Source organism: Phocoena phocoena, chromosome 2, assembly GCF_963924675.1.
Source record: "Phocoena phocoena chromosome 2, mPhoPho1.1, whole genome shotgun sequence".
Classification (NCBI taxonomy): domain Eukaryota; kingdom Metazoa; phylum Chordata; class Mammalia; order Artiodactyla; family Phocoenidae; genus Phocoena; species Phocoena phocoena.
Genome location: NC_089220.1, coordinates 4,502,241 through 4,528,606, shown reverse-complemented (window position 1 = coordinate 4,528,606; position 26,366 = coordinate 4,502,241). Strand labels below are relative to the sequence as shown.

The 26,366-nt window shown below is 44.1% G+C and overlaps 1 protein-coding gene across 1 annotated transcript; it reads left to right on the top strand.

The window, feature by feature from the left end:
* The first annotated feature begins 208 nt into the window (after positions 1-208).
* Positions 209-26,366, top strand: YY1 (YY1 transcription factor). The gene is made up of 5 exons (XM_065871906.1): positions 209-980; positions 14,385-14,547; positions 22,729-22,789; positions 24,500-24,658; positions 25,500-26,366. The coding sequence occupies exons 1-5, from the start codon at positions 308-310 to the stop codon at positions 25,680-25,682; spliced, it is 1,239 nt and encodes a 412-aa protein (XP_065727978.1). The 5' UTR covers positions 209-307; the 3' UTR covers positions 25,683-26,366.

Sequence of the window (26,366 nt, the reverse complement as noted above, 5' to 3'; positions counted from 1 at the left end):
GGAAAGCGGAGCGCCAGCCCGGAGGGCGGGAGGAGGCGCGGCCAAAGCGGGCGGCCGAGGCGCGGCGGGGCGCCGGGGCGAGCAGCGGCCGAGCGAGCGCGGGGCGCACCGAGGCGAGGAGGCGGGGAAGCCCGCCGCCGCCGCCGCCGCGCCCGCCCCTTCCCCCCGCCGCCCGCCCCCTCTCCCCCCGCCCGCCCGCCGCCTTCCTCCCTCTGCCTTCCTTCCCCACGGCCGGCTGCCTCCTCGCCCGCCTGCCCGCAGCCCCGGAGCTGAGGCCGCCGCGGCCGTGGCGGCCGAGCCCTCAGTCATGGCCTCGGGCGACACCCTCTACATCGCCACGGACGGCTCGGAGATGCCGGCCGAGATCGTGGAGCTGCACGAGATCGAGGTGGAGACCATCCCGGTGGAGACCATCGAGACCACGGTGGTGGGCGAGGAGGAGGAGGACGACGACGACGACGAGGACGGCGGCGGCGGCGACCACGGCGGCGGGGGCGGCCACGGGCACGCGGGCGGCCACCACCACCACCACCACCACCATCACCACCCGCCCATGATCGCGCTGCAGCCGCTCGTCACCGACGACCCGACCCAGGTGCACCACCACCAGGAGGTGATCCTGGTGCAGACGCGCGAGGAGGTGGTGGGCGGCGACGACTCGGACGGGCTGCGCGCCGAGGACGGCTTCGAGGACCAGATCCTCATCCCGGTACCCGCGCCTGCCGGCGGCGACGACGACTACATTGAGCAGACGCTGGTCACCGTGGCGGCGGCGGGCAAGAGCGGCGGCGGCGGCTCGTCGTCGTCGGGCGGCGGCCGCGTCAAGAAGGGCGGCGGCAAGAAGAGCGGCAAGAAGGGCTACCTCGGCGGCGGGGCCGGGGCGGCGGGCGGCGCGGACGCGGGCAACAAGAAGTGGGAGCAGAAGCAGGTGCAGATCAAGACCCTGGAGGGCGAGTTCTCGGTCACCATGTGGTCCTCAGGTGAGCGCCGGCGCGCGCCGGCCCCCGGGATGTTTTTGTTTTGAAGGGAAGCCATGTTTTATGTGTGTGATGGGCGCCGCCATCTTCTTCGCGGGGCAAGTATGGCGGCCCCAAAAGATGGCGGGCCGCGGCGGGGGCGGCGGGCGGCGGCGCGGCGAAGATGGCGGCGGAGGCGCGGCGCCGCCCGCTAGGCCGCAATGGCGTAGTTTGCTCGGGCGGGGCGGGGCGGGGCGGGGCGTGCTCGGCCAACAGCCGGCCCAGGGCCCGTTGTTCGCGGCCCCCGGCCGGCCGGCCGCGAGGCCGTCTCCCCGCGAGGCCCGGGGACGCGGGAGGGCGTTGGCGGGGCTGCGCGGCCTGGACCTCGCGCCCGGGCTGGGCCGCCGCCTTTCCCCGGCCTTCCTCTGGGGGGCGTCGCTGTCCCGGCTCCGCCCCCGCCCCAACCCGGAGCCTCAAGTGATCCCGGGAGGCGCCTTCCGAGGGGGGCGGGGGCGCCCGCCCGGCCCTCCTCTCGCCCGCCCCGCGTGCAGGCCGGATCCTGCCCGCGGCCGCGCTCGCCTTGCCCGCCTCGGCGGGGCGGGACTTGGGCGGCACGTCGAGCTCGCGTGTGTGCGGGCTCGGCGTCGGCGGGGCCTGTCACCGCGCTGCGGCGAGGGCCTTGCCTCTGCTCCCCCCGCGGCGCCTAGCGAGAGGGGCCGCGGGTTTTTGCAGATTGTTCTCAGTCCTGGGCGTTTGGGGGAGTTTTCTTTCCTTTCTTAAGTATTTGGCTCTTTGCAGGAAGGCTGGTTAGTTACACAGCTAGGAACGTTTGCCACTAAATTGATCAAATCGAGTAAAGCTGCCAGATGCTTTATACTTGACAGAAAACTCCTTATTTTTACCGTGAAAAGGAAGATTCTGGAAAGGGTCTTTCTACTGTTTTAGTACTGCTTTGAACGAGGGCCAGAAAAAATATCTGGGGCAGAAGAGCCTTATCTGCATATGTAAATTTTTTGTTTTTACTTCGTAACTGGTGTTTTCAAGTCCTTATCCTATTATTTTATTCACAGGCTATCTTGTTAAATTGTTGGAATAGTAAATAGACAGAATAATCCTACCATAACTAGTTAACCTAGTACCTGTGATAATTAGATTTAAGTGGTAGAATCCTTTACGCCATAGTTACTCCAGCGCTGTCTTAATAAATTCTCACAATTGGATGGAGCCTCAAAATGCGGTGAACGTTGAGTATTGAAGCGTTGTTAACATTCTCAGGAACGAATGAAATAGGCGAAAAGTCTGGACTGAGAAGCTGGTCTGGTTGTATCATATCTATCTATCTACCCCAGGCGGAGGTAACTAAAGCTGGATGGATCTGTGACTCAGGACTGAGCGAAGAGCGGAGGTTCTGTCAAAATGTAATAGCAAGTGCTAACAGCGCTGCTGTTCTGGATTTCGGAGGGCCTGGTAGAATTGTCGGTACTTTGAGTTTAGCAGGGGCTATAGGTTTCAGTGAAACACATATTTGAGTACTTAAAAGGTTATCAAAAGATCCTTTCTGTATGCATTCTGGTAGCGCAGAATGATTGCACAGTGATCATGTTGGAACTAAAAGCCATGTTTTCCCATTATTAATCGGAATGGAATAAGAGAGGGGGTGTTGGTTATTGATGAGTTTGCTGAATTCGGGATATCGTTTGAAATTTTTTTAAATTTTTTTTTTTTTTTTTTTTTTGCGGTACGCGGGCCTCTCAGTGCTGTGGCCTCTCCCGTTGAGGAGCACAGGCTCCGGACGCGCAGGCTCGGCGGCCGTGGCTCACGGACCCAGCCGCTCCGCGGCATGTGGGATCTTCCCGGACCGGGGCACGAACCCGTGTGCCCTGCATCGGCAGGCAGACTCTCAACCACTGCGCCACCAGGGAAGCCCAGGGGATTTTATATATTCTGCATTTGATCTTAACCAAATTGTTAATCCACTTCTCCATACTCAGGAAACTTGGTGATGTAGGCTTTAGTTGAAGTGATACGAATCAGGTTAGCTTAAAAGGCATTTTCTCTGTGCAGGTGGTTGCTGCAGGGTTGTACAGTTTAGGGGTATTGTAATGTCCATTTCTTTAAATCTGGCATGTATGGTTGGTATCTTTTGAATGGAACAGCAGAAAGGGAATCTAGTAGTTCTGTAGTAGAGTAGTTATAGATCTGAAAGAGTCCCTAGAGATCTGCTGTTTTTCTTTTCTTTTTATTGACATAATTCCCACGTGCACAGTTCGGTGATTTTTAGTGTATTCACCAGTTTGTGCAATCATCACCACTATCTAATTCCAGAACATTTTTATCATCCCAGAAAGAAACCCCATAACTGTTATTCCCCACCCCCACCCCCAGCCCTTGGCAACCACTAATCTCACTTTTTCCCTGGATTTGCCTATTCTGGACATTTCGTTTGCATGGAATCATATAATATGTTGCCTTTTGTGTCTGGCTTAGTCTGTTTTCAAGATTTCATCCAAGTTGTAGAATGTACTTCATTCCTTTTTACGGCTGAGTAATATGCCATTGTAGAGATAAAACAGCAGGAGCTGCTTATTTTTGCAGATGAGGAAAGTAAGGTCTAGTTAAGGCTGAATGTTTTAATATTTAATCACAGTTTAACTGTGTTTTGAATAGTTTTAATCCTTTGCTTTAAGGCCCATGTTTGTTTTTGCTTTTTTTCCCTGGCATGTCATTAATGAACATTTCATTGTTGCCAGATTTAGGGCATAGTATTATGTATTTTTTTCCCCTAGATGTTCATCACTATAGTTTGGGAGCGACATCCTCTTTTGTAGAACTTACTAAAAACTAAACCACTTAACTAAATCACTGGGTGGAGTAGGAAAGCTAACAATAAGAGCTGAGTATTTAAAACATTTAGTTTTGAGAGAACCCTAAGAAGGCTTTCAAATCTTGAGGTTTCAGGTAGTTAGAATTCGTGACCTTCACTCTAGGCTGTTGGTATTTTAACTGTCTTAGGTTAGACCAAATATAGCAGTGCTTTGTGCTGGATCGAGTAAAACATCTCAGAGCAGAAAGCCATTGACATTAGAATCAGCAAATTGAAAGAAAGTCAAAAAGTATTAAATTTTTTCTCACTTTTATGCATTCAGAAGGTTCAGGTTTGCCAAAAATTACTAATCCTGACCATTCCATTCACTGTTTTTCCTTTTTTACCATGCTCTTTAACACTAAGGAGAGATGCCATAAATGTAAATTCCCATGGAGCCAAGCCCAAGAAACCCTCCAAAGTAATCATGTCAACCCCATGACCTACATAGGGCAGCCTAAGTCATCGAGCCCAATGCCTAACCTGGTAGCTCTGGAAGCCTGGCTTACTGATAAGCCTCGGTGCTGTCAGATTGCATCTGCCGGTTATTAACCCTCCCTCCCCACCACCCCCAGTCAACAGCTGTCTCCCCCAGTAGGAAAAGAGAAATCCGTGTCAGAAGAGGCCACAGCTCCTGACCTACCTACAACTAGCATTTTAGGCTTTTGGAAGAGAATGAATAATAAATTTTTAAAGTATGCCAGACTCCTGGATTGATATTTACAAAAAGCTTTTCTATTTGTTTTGATGCCTGCTTTAGTAAGATCAGTTTTATTTATTTATCTAAAAAATTATTTTGGCTCCGTTGGGTCTTCGTTTCTGCGCGCAGGCTTTCTCTAGTTGCAGTGAGTGCGGGCTTCTCATTGCGGTGGCTTCTCGTTGCGGAGCACGGGCTCTAGGCGCTCGGGCTTCAGTAGTTGTGGCACGCGGGCTCAGTAGTTGTGGCGCACGGGCCTAGTTGCTCCGTGGCATGTGGGATCTTCCCTGACCTGGGATTGAACCTGTGTCCCCTGCATTGGCAGGCAGATTCTAAACCACTGTGCCACCAGGGAAGTCCGATCAGTTTGTTTTACGGCTGGGAAATTCAGGGCCTACAACAGGTTATTAGCAAAAACAATTATCAAGAACGAACATTTCCTAAGATCTACATTCTTCTGTCATCTCATGACCTTCTCTTTCTCGGTGACCAATTTATAAACTGCTCTCACTACTTCCCATGGGAAGAGTGAATAAAAGTGAAAACTTTTTTATAATTTTTAAATCTGAACATTTACCAGTGAGTTGTGTCCTATCGTATTATTGGATAAACACGCAAACATTGTATTTTCAAAATTTGGCGTCAGAAACACTACCTGGATGTTGAAGAAAACATTCATGTCATTACTGTTAGCAGACTATTAGGAAGATGTGGGCAGGTCTTGGAAGTTAGTCGACTCTGTTGTGTAAGGTTGTGCCTTCCTATTTATGGTGGACTTCACAGGTCAGGAGAGGAGCCATTTCCTAGTCCTAGGTGTCTTGTGTTAGTAGGTCCCATTCTGTTTAACTTTGTGATTATCAGTAACAGCAAGCCCAGTGGTTTCTGGGAATCTTATTAGTAGCAGCATCAAATTTCCCTTTAGAGGGCACTGACCAGAGGTCTGACCTTGGCATAGCTTAACTTCTGACCTTGGGATCTTTGTAAAATGACTTGTTTGAGTAGGGGGACCCCAAAAGGCATTTTTCATTTCCTTTACAGCAAAGAAATTCTACTCCTTTCTGAATTCTTATGTGACAAAAGGAAGCAGTACACTCAATTTCTTAAAGAAAACTACCCAATTTTAACATGATCTGGTGAGATAATAGGAACTCTCTTGAGTACAATTCATAGTAACTATTCAGTTACTTTAGTCTTACAGTGAGGTTTCAGATATGAATAAACATCAATGTAAATGGTTGTGATGGGCTCTTTTCTTTCTTGTGTAAGTTATTCCTCTCAAATGTAAGAGCTGAGGGGCAGGGAAAGAGGCACTGTTGTGCTGGAGGCTGTTCTGTGGTGTCTGGACCCTGTCTCCTCTCCTAGGAGAGCCATAAACTTCAGGTAGAATTTCTAGCGTCTCACAGAGTATCACACTCTTAAAAACACTCCAAAGTGTCTTTCTCCTTTTACAGTTCTCAACTCTGCCCCCTTCTTTCCCCTTTTTGTCTTCTAGATTTTAAGCACCCCCAAAAATAGAAGCTGCTGCCATGACTCCAGATTGAGAGTTGGTTTTTAATTTCTTATTTTGTTGATAACTCACTTGTAATTTGTAGTAATACATATGGTTATTGTACTAACTACTTTTTTATAGATTCTTGACAAGGATTGAATACAAACTGCTGGATTTTACTTCTGGGGATCTGACTGGATCCCACACACACTATTCCTTTCTGAATTAGATTCTAAGGCTTAAATTATGTGAATTCACTCCCTTGCCTAAAAATCCCTCAAGCACAACAGTGTGGATATACTTGATACCACTGAACTGTAAATTTAAAAATGGTTATCAGAATGGTAAATTTTATGTTTTATATCTGCACACACACACATCATCATCATCATCCCAGAGACATGTCATTGCATTCAGTAGAATCCAGGCTTCTCATAAGCCACCAGCCACACGTGATGTGGCCCTGCTTCCTCCCTGACTTCCTTCCTTGTCCCTGTGCTCCCATTATGCTCCAGCCTTCCCGGCCTTCTTTGAGTTTCTTGAACTTGTTTCTTTGCACTTATTCTTACCTCTGCTTCCAATGCTCTGACCTCAGATGTTCACCTTCTTAGTGCCATCTGTTTTTCAAGTCTCAGCTCTAAGAGGCCTACCCTTTCATCCTTTCAAATGAGCACCCCCCTCGCCATCGTTCTCTCTCAACCCTGTTTTTCTTTGTAGCACTGTCTGAAATTGTCTTGCTTTTATCTTCTAACTTGCTGCTTGTCTGTCTACTTCCTCTAGAGTGTAAGTCCTGGGCTGTAACCCTGCAGCCTTACGATGGTACAAAGCACATAGAAGATTCTCAGTAAATAACTTGGTGAACGAGTGCATGGAATTGTGCTGTAAGGCAGAATCCTAGCCTAGAGTCCAAAATAGCACTCTTACCTGTTACTACTTTCAGAAAAGGAGTAGTAAGTGTGGGGGAGAGGGTGGAAGAGCATTCCTTTTTTAGAAAAACATGGACTTCAGTCAGTTCTAGATTCAAATCCTGGATCTGCCACTTTGCCTCTTCAGATACACTACTTGGCATTTCTCCCCCGCCCCGGCCACGCCATGCAGCATGTGGGATCTTAGTCCCCTGACCAGAGGTCGAACCCTCAGCCCCTGCATTGGAAGCGTGGAGTCTTAACCACTGGGCCACCAGGGAAGTCCCACTACTTGGCATTTCTGAGGCTTGATTTCTTCAACCAAAACCTTGAGGTTAATACCATAAAGGTTTTGTTTGAATTGAGGAATGTGACAGTTGCTGGCATGAAACAGGTACTCAGTAAATGATAGTGTCCCTTCCCGAGGTGTCTGTTAACCAAAGTTAATGGCCTAAGATGGAAGGTGTGGAGAAACAAAATCTAGCCAACCCACAAATAAATAAATAAATAGGGAAGTAGGTAAAAAAATATGTGAATTGGTGAAAATCAGGATCACAGAAAAAAAGGAAGCATTAGGGTCAACCCTAATGAGCTTCCTGGCAATCAAGATAAACAAGGAAACTGTACTACTGTTAGCTGATTCTAAGATAGAAAAACTTCTAAGGGAATCAGACTTTTCTTAGGACTGAATTCTAAAATAAACTGTTTTCTATATAAGGGGCCCACTGAGAGATAGCAATGCACAGATTCCAGCTAGTACAGTGTCAGATTTCATGTAGTGTCTTGGAGCAGCCAAAAGACTTAAATGTAACCTAATTGAAGGTGATTCTTTACTTGGCTTACTATAGTTTTTAAAAGTTCAACATTCTTTAAAAACCATAAGCATAGGACCTACTCTTCCCCTTAGGCCCAAGAGGGAGGGCAAAGTGGAATAATGGTTTTTTGTTTGTTTATTTTTTGGAATAAAGGTGTTTTTGCACACCTCTTTTCCAGACACCATGGTTCCCATTTAATGTGTTACCTTGTTTCAGCCTTATATATGATAGATAGGTGGTCTACCCTTTAATAAGTAAGGAGACCAAAGAAGGGTCAGTGATAGCAATGAGAGGCCTCTTGAAGGAAAGAGATCTTGATCTGGGCTTTGGAAAGCCCAGGTGGGGGGTGAGAGGTGGGCAAGAAGGGAAGGAGCGTTGTGTTTATGAAATACCTTTTATCAGACATTGAATAACATTGCAAGCAAACCAGTTTGGTGGGAGCATGGAGGGCATGTGAAGCTCCACTTATGAACCTGTTTTCTAGGCCTGTAGAGTGCTCCCAGCCTTTACATTTAGTTTAGTTCCTTAGTCATTTCTTTTTGACTGTAAATGTTTTGAGTCTCTTTGCTTTGCCTCTCAAACGACTGAGAGCTTTGGTAACTTAGAAACTGAATAGCTAAGAGACAGGGACTTATTTATGTACCTTTTTAACCTTTTGAATAGTTCCATGTACAGAAAAAAGAATGTTTTAAAAATGTGAATGAATAGATTGTCCTGCTGAAACAATTCAAAGTGTGCCACCCCATTGCTGGATGGTATTGGCTAGAGTTTGTTTTTCCAACACCTTCCATCTTAGGCCTGGTTGTTGTAGGTCATTTGCCTCTAGCCATAGTGTTAGTGAGCACGGGAATCACCTAATCCACACTTTTGACTAGAAGTTTTCTCAATATTACGTTTTTCCTACCACCCTACTTCTTTGAATCAATGACTTGTTTTCTCAGCTTTTTCCAAACAGGAATTCTGATATTTAGTTTTCATTTGCACTGCCCGGTTGTGTTGTATAATCACAATTACAAGGTTAAGTCACATTGATTATAGAAGCTGATTCTTTTGTTTGTTTTGGAGTATAGTTGATTTACTATGTTACGTTAGTTTCAAGACTATAGAAACTGATTTTGGTGACACTTCTAATGTGGATTAACCCTGTCCCCTTGAAACAATGAGATAATTAATTAAGTCCTACCCTCAAGGAAAACTCCAGAGAATAATATACAAAACAGATTTTAAAGCAAATTTAGGTACTTTGCTTCATGAACATGCTTTACTTTGATGTGTATTTGTTTGTTTGTTTTTAATTTATTTTATTTTATTTATTTTTGGCTGCGCGGGTCTTCATTGCTGTGCATGGGCTTTCTCTAGTTGCGGCTAGCGGGGGCTACTCTTAGTTGCAGTGTGTGGGCTTCTCATTGCGGTGGCTTCTCTTGTTGCAGAGCACGGGCTCTAGGCGCTCGGTCTTCAGTCAGTAGTTGTGGCGCATGGGCTTAGTTGCTCCACAGCATGTGGGATCTTCCCAGACCAGGGCTTGAACCCGTGTCCCCTGCATTGGCAGGCGGATTCTTAACCACTGTGCCACCAGGGAAGTCCCTTGATGTGTATTTGATAATTACTCTGTTGCCAGTCACTAGAACTCAGTAACACATATAAGAAACTTGATAATCAGAGCTGATCAGTGAACACCTTCATCCTCTTCTATACAGCGAATCTATTTCAGTAGTCATTCTGAAATGGAAGGAATATAATAATGGCCACTGCAGGCAGTGAAAATCTGTATTTGAATACATATTATAATAGTAAAACATTTTAAAATAAAATTGTACAAAAAGAAAATGAATTAATACTTCTCACTTAGGTGTTTTTTTTTTTTTTTTTTTTTTTTTTTTTTGCGGTACGCGGGCCTCTCACTGTTGTGGCCTCTTCCATTGCGGAGGACAGTCTCTAGAGCGCAGGCTCAGCAGCCATGGCTCACGGGCCCAGCCGCTCCGCGACATGTGGGATCTTCCCGGACTGGGGCACGAACCCGTGTCCCCTGCATCGGCAGGCGGACCCCCAACCACTGTGCCACCAGGGAAGCCCTCACTTAGGTGTTTTGAACAAAGAGGGAAGCTTATGTACATATGATCTGTAAATGCAGTTATTTGTCTCTTAGTGCATCATAAATTTCTCTTCTATTTGGCAAAAACTTCTGAAGATTTTCTTTGCAAAAATCAGATAAAATGGACAAATTATAGCAAACAGTGACATAATTTGATCTGTTGCTTTAATATGTGTCCAGTTCTTGGTGAAAATGAGGCAGACATCTTTGATTTCTTCTGGCAATAGATCCTAGCATCTTTTGTCATTTCTCTAGCAGTCTTCTTTGAAATGTGATTTTTTTCCCCTATATAAATAGTTTATTTTCTTAAATTTTGCTGTTGAATAGTTAACAACCATCTGTTTTACAGTTTCTGTGCACTGGTCTTCAAGGAGTTCTCCAAATTAACTTCCATGAAATACAGTGTTTGTTAAGGAATAAGTAAGAAATATGTGATGGTAATTTGAAGTTTTAAGTATATATTATGAAAGCGTACAGTAACCACAGCAATTATTTAGAACTTAGACCAACAAAAGTTTTTTTTAATTTTTTTTTTAAGGAAAGAATATTGTATCATTGACATTGTTTTCAAAGTGCAGGTATATAGTGATAATCAAAAGCAGACTGATTTTTAATCGGTTTAGTTACGGTTTTTAAAATGATGTACAGATCATGCACTTATTGTGTGTACTTCAGGACAGATTGCTTTCACTGTGTGCCACTTTCACTTGGTGTGTCACTGATTAAGATTCTCATTAGACAAAGGTAGTTTTCTCTCTATCTGAACACATCTCTTTAGTCTCCTTTGCAAAGTCCTCCTCATTCTCTCAGTATTGGAATTACACAGCTTTTGGTTCTGAGCCTTTTCTCTTCCTATATTTTTTTTTATAGATAAGGTATATTTCTGCAGCTTTAAATGCAGTTTGTATGCCAGTGATTCCCATTATATTTCTCTCCAACCTAGATTTCTTTTTATCCCCAGTACGTAGCTATTTCTTACCTCCTTGAGGTCTGTCCACTAGGTGTCGCACAGTTAGCCAGTGGAGCTAAACCAAAGTGGGATTCCAGATCCTCTCCTGCAGGTTGTCTCTTCCCCCATTTTCCATCTTAGCTAATGACACCACTGTCCTCCAGGAAACACAAACAAGAAACTGAGATGGCATACTTGACATCCCTCTTCCACCCCCCCCACCCGTCTGATTCATCACCCAGCCATGTTCATTCCTTCTCCACAATAAAACTTGAATCTAACCTGTTTTGTTTTTTTAAATGAATTTATTTATTTATTTATTTTTGGCTGCATTGGGTCTTCATTGCTGCACGTGGGCTTTCTCTAGTTACAGCGAGTGGGGGCCACTCTTCAGTGCGGTGCACGGGCTTCTCATTGCGGTGCTTCTCTTGTCGCAGAGCACGGGCTCTAGGCGCACCGGTTTCTGTAGTTGTGGCACGTGGGCTTATTTGCTCTGTGGCATATAGGATCTTCCTGGACCAGGGCTTGAACCCTTGTCCCCTGCATTGGCAGGCGGATTCTTAACCACTGTGCTACCAGGGAAGTCCCATGTATTCTGATTCTTAATCATTTGATTGTTTTCTGGGTATTTTATATTCTTGAATGTTGGAACTAAGAACTGATCCTCAAGAAGTATTTCCTCATTCGACTTCAGTTTGTGTCACCCCAGAATTCATACGTTGAAGCCCTAATCCCCGATGCAATGGTATTTGGAGGGTGGGGCCTTTGGAAAGTTATTAGGTTATAAAGCCCTCATGGATGGGGTTAGTGCTCTTATAATAAGAGACAGAAGCTATGTAATGTGATGAGAAATGGTGTGTATGTAAGGATACAACAAGAAGACATCTGATGTCTGGGAACCAGGAAGAAGAGTTTCAGTGGGCTGGCACCTTGATCTCCAGGACTGTAAGGAATACATTTCTGTTTAAGCCACCCAGTCTAGAGTATTTTTGCTGTAGCAGCCTGAACCGACTGAGACCACTTCCCTCGCCAGAATGTAAGTCCCATGAGGGCAGAGACCTGGTTTTGTTTCTGCTGCCTAGATCAGTGCCAGGCTCACAGGAGGCCCTCGGTTATTACGTGTTGAACTAATACAAGGAATGGTTGAGCCTGTGATTCCTTTATGCCAAGAGTTCAGCTTTGTTTCTGCCCCAGTACACTTGAGACATATAATCCTTATCAGTGGCTTGCTCAGAGCAGCAGTGATTCTCAACCTTGCCATCATTCTTGTATTTATTAGAAAGATACCAACAAGAATGTGTCTTCACTGTGAGAATAAAAATAGTTTCAGTGAAGAAAAATAGCCTCCCTAACCACCAGTTTATTTCGATACCACTAGAAAGTTGATGTGGTGGTAGTTGTGCCTAGGCTGGAGCGATCAGAGGGTAAAGGAATTATCACAGCCCTGAAAAAAGAAACGAAAGAATCTGGTTACAGTGTGGAATCCCAGCTCTGTAACTTGTGATCAGTAACCACATTTCCTCTTCTTTTTTATTAATGCATCCAGCGAGATTTTCTTATAAACGGGTAACCTGGGTTATATTATCAGGTTCTTTCTAGTTCCAAAGAAGAGGTGGCTGAGCCTAACAGTAAAGCGCTCAGGTGTTAGACTTCACCCCTGTCGCTTACTAACTGGTTAACCCTGAGCAAGTTACTTAACCTCTCTGTGTCTCAGCTTTCTCTTCTGTGAAATGAACTTGCTAATTTGCCCACCTCATAGGGTAATATGTGCAGTGATTAAAATAGTGCCTTCCCGGAAACATTCAATAACATGTCAGCTGCTATTATATTCTGTGGTTCCTTGTAATGACCTATAATGTTCCCTAAAGTGAAGAGCGGTGGGAAAGGAGAAGCATTTAAAGTTTAAAACTGTTGTATTCTGTGCTTTTCATTGTGAAGCAATTTGATGGAGAAGCAGAAATTTTCAGTTAGCATTGAGAGTTTTGAAGCATTCTGTTTTCTGCTTTAGTCACCAAAGTAGTAGAAGACTGGTTTTGGTCTCTGGGCGCTTCACTCTAGTTTGAGAGACAAGGCCAACAAAAGTTCAAAACAGCATGATTTAGAGTTCATCAATGTTATTATTCAGAAATAATCCAGGAATTCAAAGGTAAGAATCTGAGGTTGGAGCGATGGAATCAGCCAGCCCTTAGAGAATTTGAGATAGACTCCAGAGGGTAGGCTGGGTTTGGAGAGAGGTGATGAGAAGGAGCAGAGGGAGAAACTCCTTATTCTACTGAGTATTTCCTTCCCAGCACTTCTGAATTAACCTGTGTGAAAAACAGCTGGTTGGAGTATAGAGGGCATGTGCAAAGGAGAAATAAAATACTAGATACGGTAAAATGAGACCAGACAGCATAGGACCCAGAATGGTCAATAGTATTTGGTGTCTAGAATAGAGGAGATTCATTGTGGGGGTCAGTATTCCTTTTCTTTTTTTTTTTTTTTTAACCTGTTGGATTTGTGATGGTAGTAGAACATTTAAGTAGAGCTCTCCTACATTCTTTGAACACATATTTTATTTATTTATTTATTTATTTTTCTTCATTTCTTCGGCTGCGTCGGGTCTCAGTTGTGGCACGCGGGGTCTTTGTTGAGGCATGCGGGATCTTCTGCCGCCGCGCGGGGGCTTCTCTCTAGTTGTGGCGTGTGGATTTTCCCTCTCTAGTTGTGGCACACAAGGTCAGTAGTTGAGAGGTCTGTGGGCTTAGTTGCCCCGAGGCATGTGGGATCTTAGTTCCCCAACCAGGGATCGAACCCCTGTCCCTTGCATTCGAAAGTGGATTCTTTACCACTGGATCACCAGGGAAGTCCCTGAACACATATTTATTGAGGACCAACCTACATGCTGACTCAGAGCAAGGCTCTAGGGATACGGGATACATGGGGATCAAAACGGACAAATATCCCTGTCTTCGTGGAGTTTACAGTCTAGTGGGAGTGGGTGACAGAAATCACACAGCTATGAGTACACGTCGTAGTCAATAAAAATTGCACGGGTAAAGGCCATGAGGTTAGGGTGGATGGGCCGTGGTACCTTGGAGGAACTTAAAAGGCCAATATAGCTGGAGCTAAGAGTGAGGGGAGAAGAGTGAAGAATGAGGAGGCTGGAGCGGTAGGCAAGAGGCTAGCTAAGAGGTGAAGGCTAGAAAATCAGATCTGAGTCAGCGTTGCAGAGTTGCTGGTTAACAGGAAGCGTGTGTGGTGGACAGAAAGCAGAACTCTGAGAAGTGGTAGGAGGAGAAGCAAGGAAGCCGAAAATAAGCCGCCGGTTAGAGAAGTGGGCGTAGAACCGGGAAAAGTGGACGCTGAGGGACAGTAATGGCCAACGCTTCCCACTAGGCTAAGAAGGAACAGTGAGGGAAAGGTTGTTGACTTTGGCATTGAGGATTTTGGTGACCTTCAAGCAGAAACAGGGTTTTAAGAGATTGAGGAGAAAGACTGGGTGGTTAAGAGGTAATGGCTATAAATTACCCATTTAAGAAGCTGCTAAGGAAAGCATTTTTTATGGTTTTAAAAATGTGTTTGCTTATATATACTTCTTTACTCAGCTAAGACGATCCGTCTTACGATGTTTTTCAGATGAAAAAAAAGATATTGACCATGAGACGGTGGTTGAAGAACAGATCATTGGAGAGAACTCACCTCCCGATTATTCAGAGTATATGACAGGAAAGAAACTTCCTCCTGGAGGGATACCTGGCATTGATCTCTCAGATCCCAAACAACTAGCAGAATTTGCTAGGTAAGTTATAAGAACTTTTCCTTTCTTTTAGTTAAAGAAAGTACTTGAGTGTTGCCAGCTGTGTTTATTGGTGCCTAAGTTACAATAGTGGTTTGTATTCTTGCTCTAGGGAAGCTTCTGAAAACAAGAGCAGTTGGTTTTTATTTTCAGTGGTAACTATGCTATGAATGTAACTGGCACCATTTTAGATTTGAATAAGATGCAGCAAATACCTCCTCTTTAATTCTGTAATTGATGTTGCTTGTGAATAAATAAAATTGCACTTAATTTGTTTGGAAATGGATCTTTACACTGCCTCCTGGCCTTTTTGTATACATTTTAAATTTGCGTGTATTGTCCTGGTCTGAAGCTGCTGGAGGCCTGGGTCTGTACTGGATTTGTACAGCTGACCGCTGGAAAGGACTTCATCAGTTCCAATTTCAGCAGGTCATCAGTTAGGCTCCTGGTGTTTTGTTGATTTAAGCTGGCATGACAGGAAGAGATCAAATATTTAGGGCCAGGACCCTGTGCCTGACTCTCCAAGGTGAGGAGCAGGAAGGAAGGTCTGAACCCAATGGTTGTTTATTTGTTTTGCCTGAAACCAGCCAGATTCCTATAGAAACCTTGGCCCCCCCAAAAAAAAAAAAAAAGAAACCTTGGCCCCTTTTTACATTATTTTCTAGTATAGTTTGGCAGTTTTTATAAGGACGTGAAAAAACCCACACAGATGTAAAATTCTGAATAAAATGAAATGCACTAATAAAATCTAGAGTAGGAAGTATACTCCTTTTCCCTACTTGAGGTTGAATGGAACCTGGAACAGCCCAGGAAATTGAGGCAAAGACAGAATTAGTAAGAAAGAAATCTTTGTGCTCTCCTGTCCTGTCTAACAGAGTGGAGTGGAGCACCTTTTCTTTCCGCCCCCGTCTCTTGAGAGCAGAGTAGGGAAGAGCTGGAGACCCTGGGGTGTCCTGGTTCCTCCCAGCCTGCCAACAACAAGCTGGGCGGCCTCTGGCCATTTGGAGCCTCAGTTTCTCCACATGTCACGTGGGTATAAGAATACCATCGTGCTTTGATAAAAGGGTCTGTACCCTTTTCTCCTTTCCAGTGAAACTGTAGTTATAGGGAATATAAACATTAATTTATTTCTGATTTATCATGGCTTTAAAAAACTTAAGGCCCTATCCTTTTGTTAATGACACCGTGTTCCAGCTTTTATTGCTGTTTGTATTTTAAATACAGATATGTGAATTGAATATTAACTGCCCTGCTCCCCTCCCCACCAGAAGTACAAATAAAAATGGAATCTGTAGGGTACATAGTTAGCAGTGAGGTCAAGAGTTTTTGGACAGATTGAGCCAAATATCATGCCTGTGTTTAATGTTGTCATGTGTTCCTAAAGTTAGTCACATCTTCCTTATGGTACTCAGGTTTATTGGGGTATATGGGCTGCTATCCCAGTGATAGAGCGCTGGAACACAGGAATCAAGGAGGGCTTTGTGGAGGGGCCAGCGTTTGATTTGGGCCTTGAAGAACATAGAGTTCTGACAGGTGGATGGGTCTTCCGTGGTGGGGCCTCCATGCCAGAACAACATGAACACAGAATACGCATTCACTCTCCAGTATATATTCAGAAAACAGAAGTAGTCAAGTTTGGCTGTGAATTAGGGTGCTTACAGGGAAATGACTGGGTTTAGGTAAACGTAAACCAGATCATTAGAGCCTGTGAATACTGGGCCAAGATACGGGCTCTTTAGTATGTAGTAGACAGCTGGTGAAGGTTTTTGAGCAGTAGAGAAGGGGTTGTATGATCAGAGATTTAATCTGAGAGAATTACTTTTCAGCTGTATCCAGGCTGGATGGGTGCAGGGACACCCAGGAAGCGGGAGAAACCAGTTGAACAAGAGCTCATGAAGGCCTGAGCCAGAATTGTGGTGGGTGGCGGTCAGATTATGTAAATGTGAATAAATGTGACAGAGATGACAGGAGACAGTGGAAGACAGAGACAGTTTGGCTGTATGTCTAGAGGGAGGGGCAAATGCACATTAATTTTTTTTAAATGCACATTAAAAGCTTTGCTCCATAGGTGACAGGGAAATTGGGAGAGGGTGCTGGTGTGGGGTTCAGAGTATGCAGTGTTTGGTTTTAGATGCTGAAGAGACATCCGTGCTGGACTTGAGGTGGATTCAGGAAGTAAGTTAGGGCTGGAGCCGTCCGATGGGGGCCCGCTAAGAGCATGAGAGTGTTCTGTAAATAAGCTCTTGGCGGGGGGCAGTGGGAGGTTTTGGAGAGAAAAGAGTAAAGTCTTGGGAAGGCCCTTGTATTCAGAACCAGTGACAGAGCCAAAGCATCATTCAGACTCAAGAAAATAAGTACAGTGGACTTCCCCTGGCAGCATAGTGGTTAAGACTCCGTGCTTCCACCGCAGGGGGCACAGGTTCCACTGCACCTCCCTGGTTAGGGAGCTAATAAGATCCCACATGCTGTGGGGTGCGGCCAAAAAAGAAAAGAAGAGAAAAGAAAAAGGTAAGTACAGCATTCCAAGAGCCAGTAGAGTTTCCAGAAGGGCCAAGAGAGGGAAGAATAAATATTTCTCTAAATAATATATTGTGAAGTAATTCTGGTGGAGGAGCAGAGGGCTGAGGCAAGGTTTTGCAGAGAGGCGGGGCCCATGGGTAGTGAGCAGTAGAAGTACTTAGGTGTTGGTGACCCTTAGCGTTGTTCCCCTTGCTGGAGAATTGGGGCAGCAATCTTAAAGCTTGTCCCCAGTTTTCTGAACAGAAACTCCAGGATGTTTCAGCTCTAAACTCGGGCACATGTCGCTAAAAGCTTCCAGGGAGAAAAGATAGGTCTACAAAAGGATGATAATTAAACCTGAATGAGAATTTTCTTCAACAGCAATAGATAATTAGAAGACAAAGGAGCAATGTTCTGAGATTTCTGAGGAAGATTATTGTAAACAGAATTCTTGATCCAGCAAAGCTATCAGTCCAACACAAGGGCAAAACAATGACAGTTTTAGACACCTAAGGATTCGTTTTATGTTGCATGCATCCTTTCTGAAGAGGTTACTTGAGGGTGTGCTCCAGTATAATGAGGATGAACATCAAAGGGAAGACTTCCTAAAGAATACAGTGAACAGAAAATCAAGAAGACTGCTGTGCAACAGGCTGGAAAACTTGTTCAGTTTAGAATAGGAAGTCAGTGGGTTGTAAGAATTTCTTCAAGAAAAGTCCATTTCATTCAGTAGTGGATAGAATGAGCAAGGAGCTAGAAGATCTTGGTAGTATGGGAAAGAGTCTTCTAAAGAAGAGAAGATAGAAAGTCCATGACAAGCGTGGCAGGGTTAAGAAAACCGTGGCCTAAAAATGGGGCATAATTTTGACAATATTTAAAGAGAGAACACTCATTTGACTCGACTCTAGGAAAATTCTCTCCTCGGTAACTGAAGCTCTACTGTATTGGACTTGCAGAGCATGAAGTATGATCCTAGCACACAGTTAAATTCTTTAGTAAGCATTACTTATGTAATTACCTGAATATAGTGTGTGTTTATTATCTTTTATAATCAGCCTGTTAAAGATTCCATTTTGTATACAGAATAGAATGCAGTCTTGCTCCCCTTGACAACATGTACAAAGTAAAGGTACAGGATTTGGGCAGTTGTGAGGTTGGGCTCATTCTCATCCCCATTTTCTATAGTATCTCTTGAAAAGATGAGTAAAACCAAATAAATCTCTCTAATTGGGCAGTGGTGGTGAGAAATAGTTGAGCCTGGAATGCCCTATTCTCTTAGGGCTTCACATTTTGACAATGTAACAGCTGTGAATAGGACTTTCCAGAGACCCCAGAATGGTGACTGGGTCTCAAAGCTGTTGACAAAGAAGTGCCAAGTTTCAAACTGTTGGGGGCCATATCTTATCTTGTTGGCTTATAAAAATGCACAGAAGGGCTTCCCTGGTGGCGCAGTGGTTGAGAGTCCGCCTGCTGATGCAGGGGACACGGGTTCGTGCCCCGGTCCGGGAAGATCCCACATGCCGCAGAGCGGCTGGGCCCGTGAGCCATGGCCGCTGAGCCTGCGCGTCTGGAGCCTGTGCTTCACAACGGGAGAGGCCACAACAGTGAGAGGGCCGCGTACCGCAAAAAAAAAAAACAAACACAGAACTTGTTCTCCTGGCCTCCTCTTTTCATCCACCTCCACCCTGTGACTCAGTTCTCATCTTAAGGTGGCATGTTAGTTGCTTTCCCCTCCCCTCCATGTACTGGCACGGTAGGATTCTAGACTGGACTTGGAACTGACCAAAGAATGTTCAGGTTCCTGCTGCACTGAGCCTAGACCGCTTAGTAAATCACTTAGTGTGTGTGAACAGGTATAAGAAATAATGACTTATTTGAAAGTCATGGTATTGCGGAGGTGGGACTATGGTGGTCTTGTTCTTTCTTGAAATGTGTTTTTAGTAAACACTTCAAAAATTGGTCAGTGGGTGGGACCTAGAGAATTCTGTTCCCTGATTAAATTTTGTGCATTTTTCATTAACTAAACTTAGCCCTTTGGAAACCTTCTGTGCAGGAAGATCAGAACAACAAGTGGTTCGATCAGTCCCGAGTTGGTGGTGGTTTGTTGTTGTGGTTCACTACCCACCCTGAGGCTTTTTCACTGGTTTGATATAAAGATGAAGTGTGATGGTGGAGCTGAAATGCCATAAAACCCCTCAATATCACATGAACGTACACTAAGAGAGAACCCCTTGAACAAACTGTGGCTCGTTTGCCTTAGGCAACACAAAGAAGGGCGGTGAACGGTGCCTGCAGACGGCAGCGCTGTTACACAGGCTTCTGTCCCGTCAGCACAGCTGCTTCCAGTCTGGAGTCGGCTGAGCTGCTTATTTTCACTCAAGAATCACTTCTTCAGAAATGCTTCATCTTGGCTTCTGGGACGTTTACAGATTTAACTTAGTCAGAACTTCTGGTTTACATAACGCCCTGCTGAAAATTGTCCAGGAAATTCCTGCAGTTTGTGGTACTGGTGTCCAGCCTTTACAATGTATGCAGAATGGCAGAGTGTAAAATCAGCACTCACGTCATAGGGCACATAGTCTCTATTTTTAATTGAACGGGAAACTTCTGTTGCCTACCTGCCTCCTCCATATCATTTCTAATACATGGAGGGGCCTTTCCACGTTACTTGTGCATTTCTTTCTCAGTCTCTCAGTCCTTTATTTGACAATGGTGGTTTGGAGGCACCAGTACCTTCTGGGTTGTTAAATACAACTGGCATTTTTTTAAGGAATGAACTCAGTTTTGCCTCGGCCCATTTAGCACAGGTTGGCGGTAATAATAGCCGTCATTTCTCAAGAGCTTAACGTACATCATCTCTTAATTTCCACAGCTCTAAATAGGTAGCATTAATACCTTTTTACAGAATAAGAAACTGAGGCTGAGAAGTTAAGTGATTTGCTCAAGGTCGTGCAGCTGGTTGAAGCCGGCACCCAGTCACACATCCCATTCCACCTCGCTCACCTCACGATGCTAAAGCTCTTGTCGTCGTCTCCGGGTCCGAGAGCTTTGTAAGCTTCTCAGTCAGTGAGAAACTCGTATCTTGGTTACTTGTGACTGACTGGTTTGGGTGGGTCAAGAAGGTATTCTAAGTAGTAGTATATAATTTTAGTCTTTTTAAAAAATGACTCTCTTTTTTAGGATTTCAAATATATATATATATATTTTTTTGTAGGTTTATGTACCAATTGTTGCCACAAAGATTTTAATTTTAGTCTTTACTCACAAAACAGAACACTTTCAATCTAGGCACGCTCGTTTGGAAAATGCCCTTTTTAGTGTTTTCATTCGAATATCATGTAAAAGGTACCTGCGTATACTGCCTCACTTGCCACTCTGAAGTGAACAAGACTGATTTGCTCAAGAGCTTAAGAGTGGCTGCAGTTAAATACCTCCACTTCCTCCTCGAGTCCAAGGGTGTTTGCCCAGATGCGCTTTAAACTCTAATTCTAAAATTAAGTATATTGCTAAATATTAGCACACATTTTAAAAATGACATTTTAAGAAGAAATGCCACTTAATAACATTCAAAAAATGAATCAAGAGTTGGGTGAATGGCACATAGGACTGTTCTCTTTACTTTTGTGTATATTTGAAATTTTCCATGATAAAAAAAAATTAAGTTCCTAGGAATGAATTTAAGAAAATTTGTGAGGTCTGGGGACACTCGTAGGTAACTGGGCTACACCTGTCCTACGGTCATAGGCATTTCACTGCCACTGTCCCCACGTTCAAGCCCTAAGGCGGGTGGAAGAGGGGAAAAAGGTTGTCAGTACGATGTATTTGTCAACCCAGTGAATGTGTTTTTAAAGTCAGAGTTTTTGGTTTTTGAGATAATTTGCATACAGTAAAATTCACCTCTTTTAGGTTAGTACCGTTCTGTGAATTTGGGCAATCATGTAGTTATCTTCACAGCCAGGACAGCATTTGAGTGGAATCATCAAAGAGTAAACATCTTAATTGGGAAGATTGAAGCTTGGTTCTTAATATACAGTTCTTATCATTAACATTTGATTGGTGTAGAACTGTGTCGTATGAATCACTATTATTTTTCAGACTCTGTTATTATAACCTCCAGGTGGCGCAGTGGCACCAAATTTTTGTCGTACCTGGTTTTGTGAACTCAGACCCAAACTCTATTTAAGGTAACATAGGCTAGTTCAGAGCCCTGTACACAGCAGGCACTTAGAAAATGTTTGCTAACTGATGTGGTAATCTTCCAAGTACAAGAAAGAACAAGTATCTACACGGTTGGACTGGGGAGGATACCAGGCTGAAAACGTTCTCTTAGAATTCCAAGTAGGAAATTTGTACTGTCTTGAACAAACTCCTTAGAGATAAGTTATAGGTACCAGATGAATTGTTTCACCTCTGCTCATCCAGGATGTGGAAAGTTTAAGGAGGTGATTTCATGAGTTCAGGTTTTATAAAGTAAGGAGCCTCAGGGAATCCTTTTCTCAGATCAAGAGTGAAGAAGGATAATACTGTTAGGGCCTTTGCTCCCTTCAAGACGACAGCAGCAGTCTTTCATAGTAAAAGAGGGGTGGTGAGTGAGCCTGCTCTCAGGGAGCATCAGCTTAGTTGTGTATTAAATATGCATCCTCATACAGGAGTGTGAGATGGCAAAACTAGGGACAAGAACATCGCTTTCAGAGATTTTAAATCTTTTTTTCTAGTTTTTCTAGGAACTCTTAATTTCTCACCCTGTACCACACACAGATCTTTAGGGAGTTTTGGAGAGAAAGTTTTGACAAAAGACCAAAGGTTGGTTCAGTGAAAATAGCAGGTAGGTAAGTTACCAAATAAGCAAGCTCTGGGTAGTAACTCCACAAGCAGGGCTCTCCCTGATTGCCCAAGTGGTCGAAACTATAATCTCTCTCCCATCACCACCAACACCAAAACTAATAGTATGATAAAAATTAAACAGTGTGAAAAGGTTTGGGGGTGTTCCCGCCAGTCCCTAGGGGCTCCTCCCCAGAGTAACCAATACTCACAGTTTGCTGTGTTTCCTTCTAGAGCTATTATACATATATGTATATAAACAATTCTCTGTTTAAAAGGACTTTTCTGTACCCTTTTTTAAAAAGAGTCTCTTATAAAGATCATTTCTGTCAGTATAAGATGGACAACCCCCCCCTTTTTTAAGCAGTTGTATAGGATATATAGTTTTAAGACCCCCCTCCCATATCTTCCTTTCTTAAAGCACCCTTATCACAGCAGCTGCTTTTGGATACCTCACTTTGCTTACCTCACTTTGCTCCCACTAGGAGTTTCATCTGTGGTTTTGGGGCTGTTGGTCTTTTTTATTTTTTAAAGAGTTTGGGGAAAAGAGCAGATCCTTCAATCATACAGCTCGCAGTGCCATCCTACGCTGCTCCAGCTTATTAGCTACGAGACCACAGGCAGCCGCTCAGTCCTGTTTGTGCCTAAGAATACTTAGCTGTAGGTTGGAAGAGTGCTTCTTCACAGTCGCAGGTCCTCGGAGAATGTGAGTTTTCTCATCCCTTCCCCTTCACGGAAGCATGTTGTAATCTTAGTTTTTGTACCTATAGGGAAAGCATTTTAGGGACTATATGATTTATGCCAGATGAGTCTACCCATTCCTACAAACCTCTCTCTCTTTTTTTTTCCCCCCCCTTTGGTAAGAATGAAGCCAAGAAAAATTAAAGAAGATGATGCTCCAAGAACAATAGCTTGCCCTCATAAAGTAAGTAATGCTAGGGGGAAAGTGTTCATTACTGTGAATGAAGTTTTAGAGAGCTTATAAGAAATCGCACTTTTTATTTCCATCTTCATAATGGAGATGCAGTGAGGAGCTATAACCTGGTTTCTAAATTCAAGAGACTGTATTTTGTGATGTAAGTATTGTTGTTCCGTAAAGGCCACTTAAACTTAAGTACCATTAAATGGGGTTGCTGTAGGGTGCCAGTGTTTTTATTATCACTGTGTACTGAATATACTCTGTTAGGATTTTATTCTTTTTGGATTGTTAAACAAGTCAGTCTTAAGGCATTGGGTTGTGCCCCACCCATGGACCTTTATGGGACTGTGGGCTCCTTATGGAAATTTGGAAATCATTTTGGATGTTGCTGACGTGACCCTAATAAGACTTCATTTCCTTCACAATTTTAATTTACCCTGTTAATTGTGTGTTGCTAGGGAGTACTTAATTGTTTTCAAATGTGGCTATTTATTAGTCTTTAATGATAGCCTAAAAAGTACTTTGAGATATTGATTGGGTCTGTTTTAAACTTAATTGGAGGTGTAAATAAAGTATCAAGTAGGTGGTACAGAAAAAGGAGGGGAGAGATTTTGAATGGAGTAAAAAATTTAAAAAGACAACAACAACAATTGGAGAAGGATAAATTTGCTTTCATGGTCTCACCTCTGATGGCTGTGCACCCATAAGTTCTTTTTGTCTCTTTTTTTAATGTTCTTGCTGTGGAAATTTTGATACATAAAAGCATTTCTGTCGAGGCCAAATACTAATAAGCATTTGAAAACAGTTATCCCTTAAGTGCTCATCTTCTCTCTAGCTTCTCTCTGTACTTCTTTTCCAGAAAGATTTTTTTTTTCCAATTCCATTTTCTGGATGGAAACTCAGCCTAGGGGTCAAGGTGAAAAATCTGTGGTGCCCCCCCCCCCGCCCCCCTTGCCTGTGAAGCTGTGCAGTGTTGACTCGTGCTGTCCTTCTGTCCTGCTGTCTGATCATTTCCCCATTCACTCCATTATTGGGCAACAACTGCAGAAGAAATGGTGCAGGACATGCTTCTCCCGAGCATCGCCTACCCATCTACCCCCCCCCCCCCCAGCTCTGGTATCAGTTTACCTGCTTCTTTTCCTAGTGTCTCACAAAATAAATTTCTTCTGTAGTTGCCATTCCTTGGAGACCCTCTTGCTTCTTTCTCTGTCAAGAAGGGGAAAGAGGCAAAGAGAGAAGAGGGAACAGTAGGCGATGGAGAATGACAGCCCATTCTTGCAGCACAGAATACGGGGCCCACCAAAGGTAGTGGTGGACTGCCGTCATCTTAACTCCGTTTCTCTCAGTGCTTCTGTTACTTCATCTGGGGGCGTAGCCGGGTGAGGCGGCCTTGGTGTAGCCGGCAGCCAGGGTGTCTGGGTTCTACTCCCAGCCTGGCTCCTACTAGTAGCGTGACCTTGGGCAAGTCTACTTAAAGGCATCTCTAAGCCTCAGTTTCCTCACTGTAAAACAGAAGCTTGCATTACATGTTAAGGCCTTTTTCAGCTGTTTTTTGGGTTTTTTTGTCATAAATAATATTTCTACTGCAATATGAAGTAAAATGTATGTGGGGAGGTTGGGAGGGTCGTTGTATTGTGTCAGTGAAGGCTGTCAGGCGGTAGAATCGTTTGTAACAGTTTGCAGTGTGAACCACTAAGCTTCTCTCTCTGTTCGAAGGGCTGCACAAAGATGTTCAGGGATAACTCTGCCATGAGAAAACATCTGCACACCCACGGCCCCAGAGTCCACGTCTGTGCAGAGTGTGGCAAAGCTTTTGTTGAGAGCTCAAAACTAAAACGACACCAACTGGTTCATACTGGAGAGAAGCCCTTTCAGGTAGAGCCAGCCCTCCTCCCCTCCGCTGTCCCCGCAGGTGTAGGCAGGGCGGCAGCCTGCTGGAGAGACGCCGCTCAGAGAGGCCACAGTGGGGTCCTGGTGACTCACTCGGGGGGCTGCCCCAGCTCTCGCCTCCGCTGCGTGTGATCTGTGTGGCACCAGAGACGGGATGTATCGAGGTGTTTCTGGAGTGTACTTGACGTCAGGAGAAACACGGGATTGCTCGAGAGCAAGCCTAAAACAGAAGTTCTCATGTGTTCACTGCGGGATTAAAGCAATTTGCTTGCTGTAGTTAACTTATTTTTTATAGTATATTGAACTGCTAATTGACAGGGAACTTCTAAAATTTTTGCTGTAAGAGAGTAACTTTGAAAATAGTGTTTATTGCCTTGTTTTTAGAAGCCCATGAACAAGTGAACGAATTAGCAGTGCAGCTGGTAAATCTAACATGGTTCTTTTTGATACTTGACACCAGAAACCTTCCTAACCGTTTGTCTCTTATTATTTGAAATATTTACACAAATGTTAGGACCCTAACATAAGATTTAGGAAGATTCTTGCTGTTTTGCTGAATGTTTCTCTTATGTTGTAGTTAAACAATTCATGAGGGCTATGCATGGGTCCTAGGAGTTGTCTGGGCAGAGTTACAGCTCCCTGCCCCCTAATTTAGACTGTATCTCAAAAGCTTCCCCCCAGGGCAGGGCAGGGCCAGGCAAGGCAAGGAGGGCAGGGAGGATCGAGTGAGGTAGAAGAGGTAGGCTGCTCTCCCCCCAGCAGTGAGCTGCCCCCTCCCGCGCCTAGTCGGAGTCTGAGCGGGTTGTCTCTGGTCTCTCCTCGACAGTGCACGTTCGAAGGCTGCGGGAAACGCTTTTCACTGGACTTCAATTTGCGCACACATGTGCGAATCCATACCGGAGACAGGCCCTATGTGTGCCCCTTCGACGGTTGTAATAAGAAGTTTGCTCAGTCGACTAACCTGAAATCTCACATCTTAACACATGCTAAGGCCAAAAACAACCAGTGAGAAGAGAGAAGACCCTTCTCAGCCTCGGGAAGCATCTTCCAGGAGTGTGATTGGGAATAAATATGCCTCTCCTTTGTATATTGTTTCTAGAGAAGAATTTTAAAAACGAATCCTACATACCCAAGGGACATGTTTTGATAAAGTAGTAAAAATTAAAAAAAAAAAACTTTAATAAGATGACATTGCTAAGATGCTCTATCTTGCTCTGTAATCTCGTTTCAAAAACACGGTGTTTTTGTAAAGTGTGGTCCCAACAGGAGGACAATTCATGAACTTCGCATCAAAAGACAATTCTTTATACAACAGTGCTAAAAATGGGACTTCTTTTCACACTCTTATAAATATGAAGCTCACCTGTTGCTTACAATTTTTTAATTTTGTATTTTCCAAGTGTGCATATTGTACACTTTTTGGGGATATGCTTAGTAATGCTATGTGTGATTTTTCTGGAGGTTGATAACTTTGCTTGCAGTAGATTTTCTTTAAAAGAATGGGCAGTTACATGCATACTTCAAAAGTATTTTCCTGTAAAAAAAAAGTTATATAGGTTTTGTTTGCTATCTTAATTTTGGTTGTATTCTTTGATGTTAACACATTTTGTATAATTGTATCGTATAGCTGTATTGAATCATGTAGTATCAAAATATTAGATGTGATTTAATAGTGTTAATCAATTTAAACCCA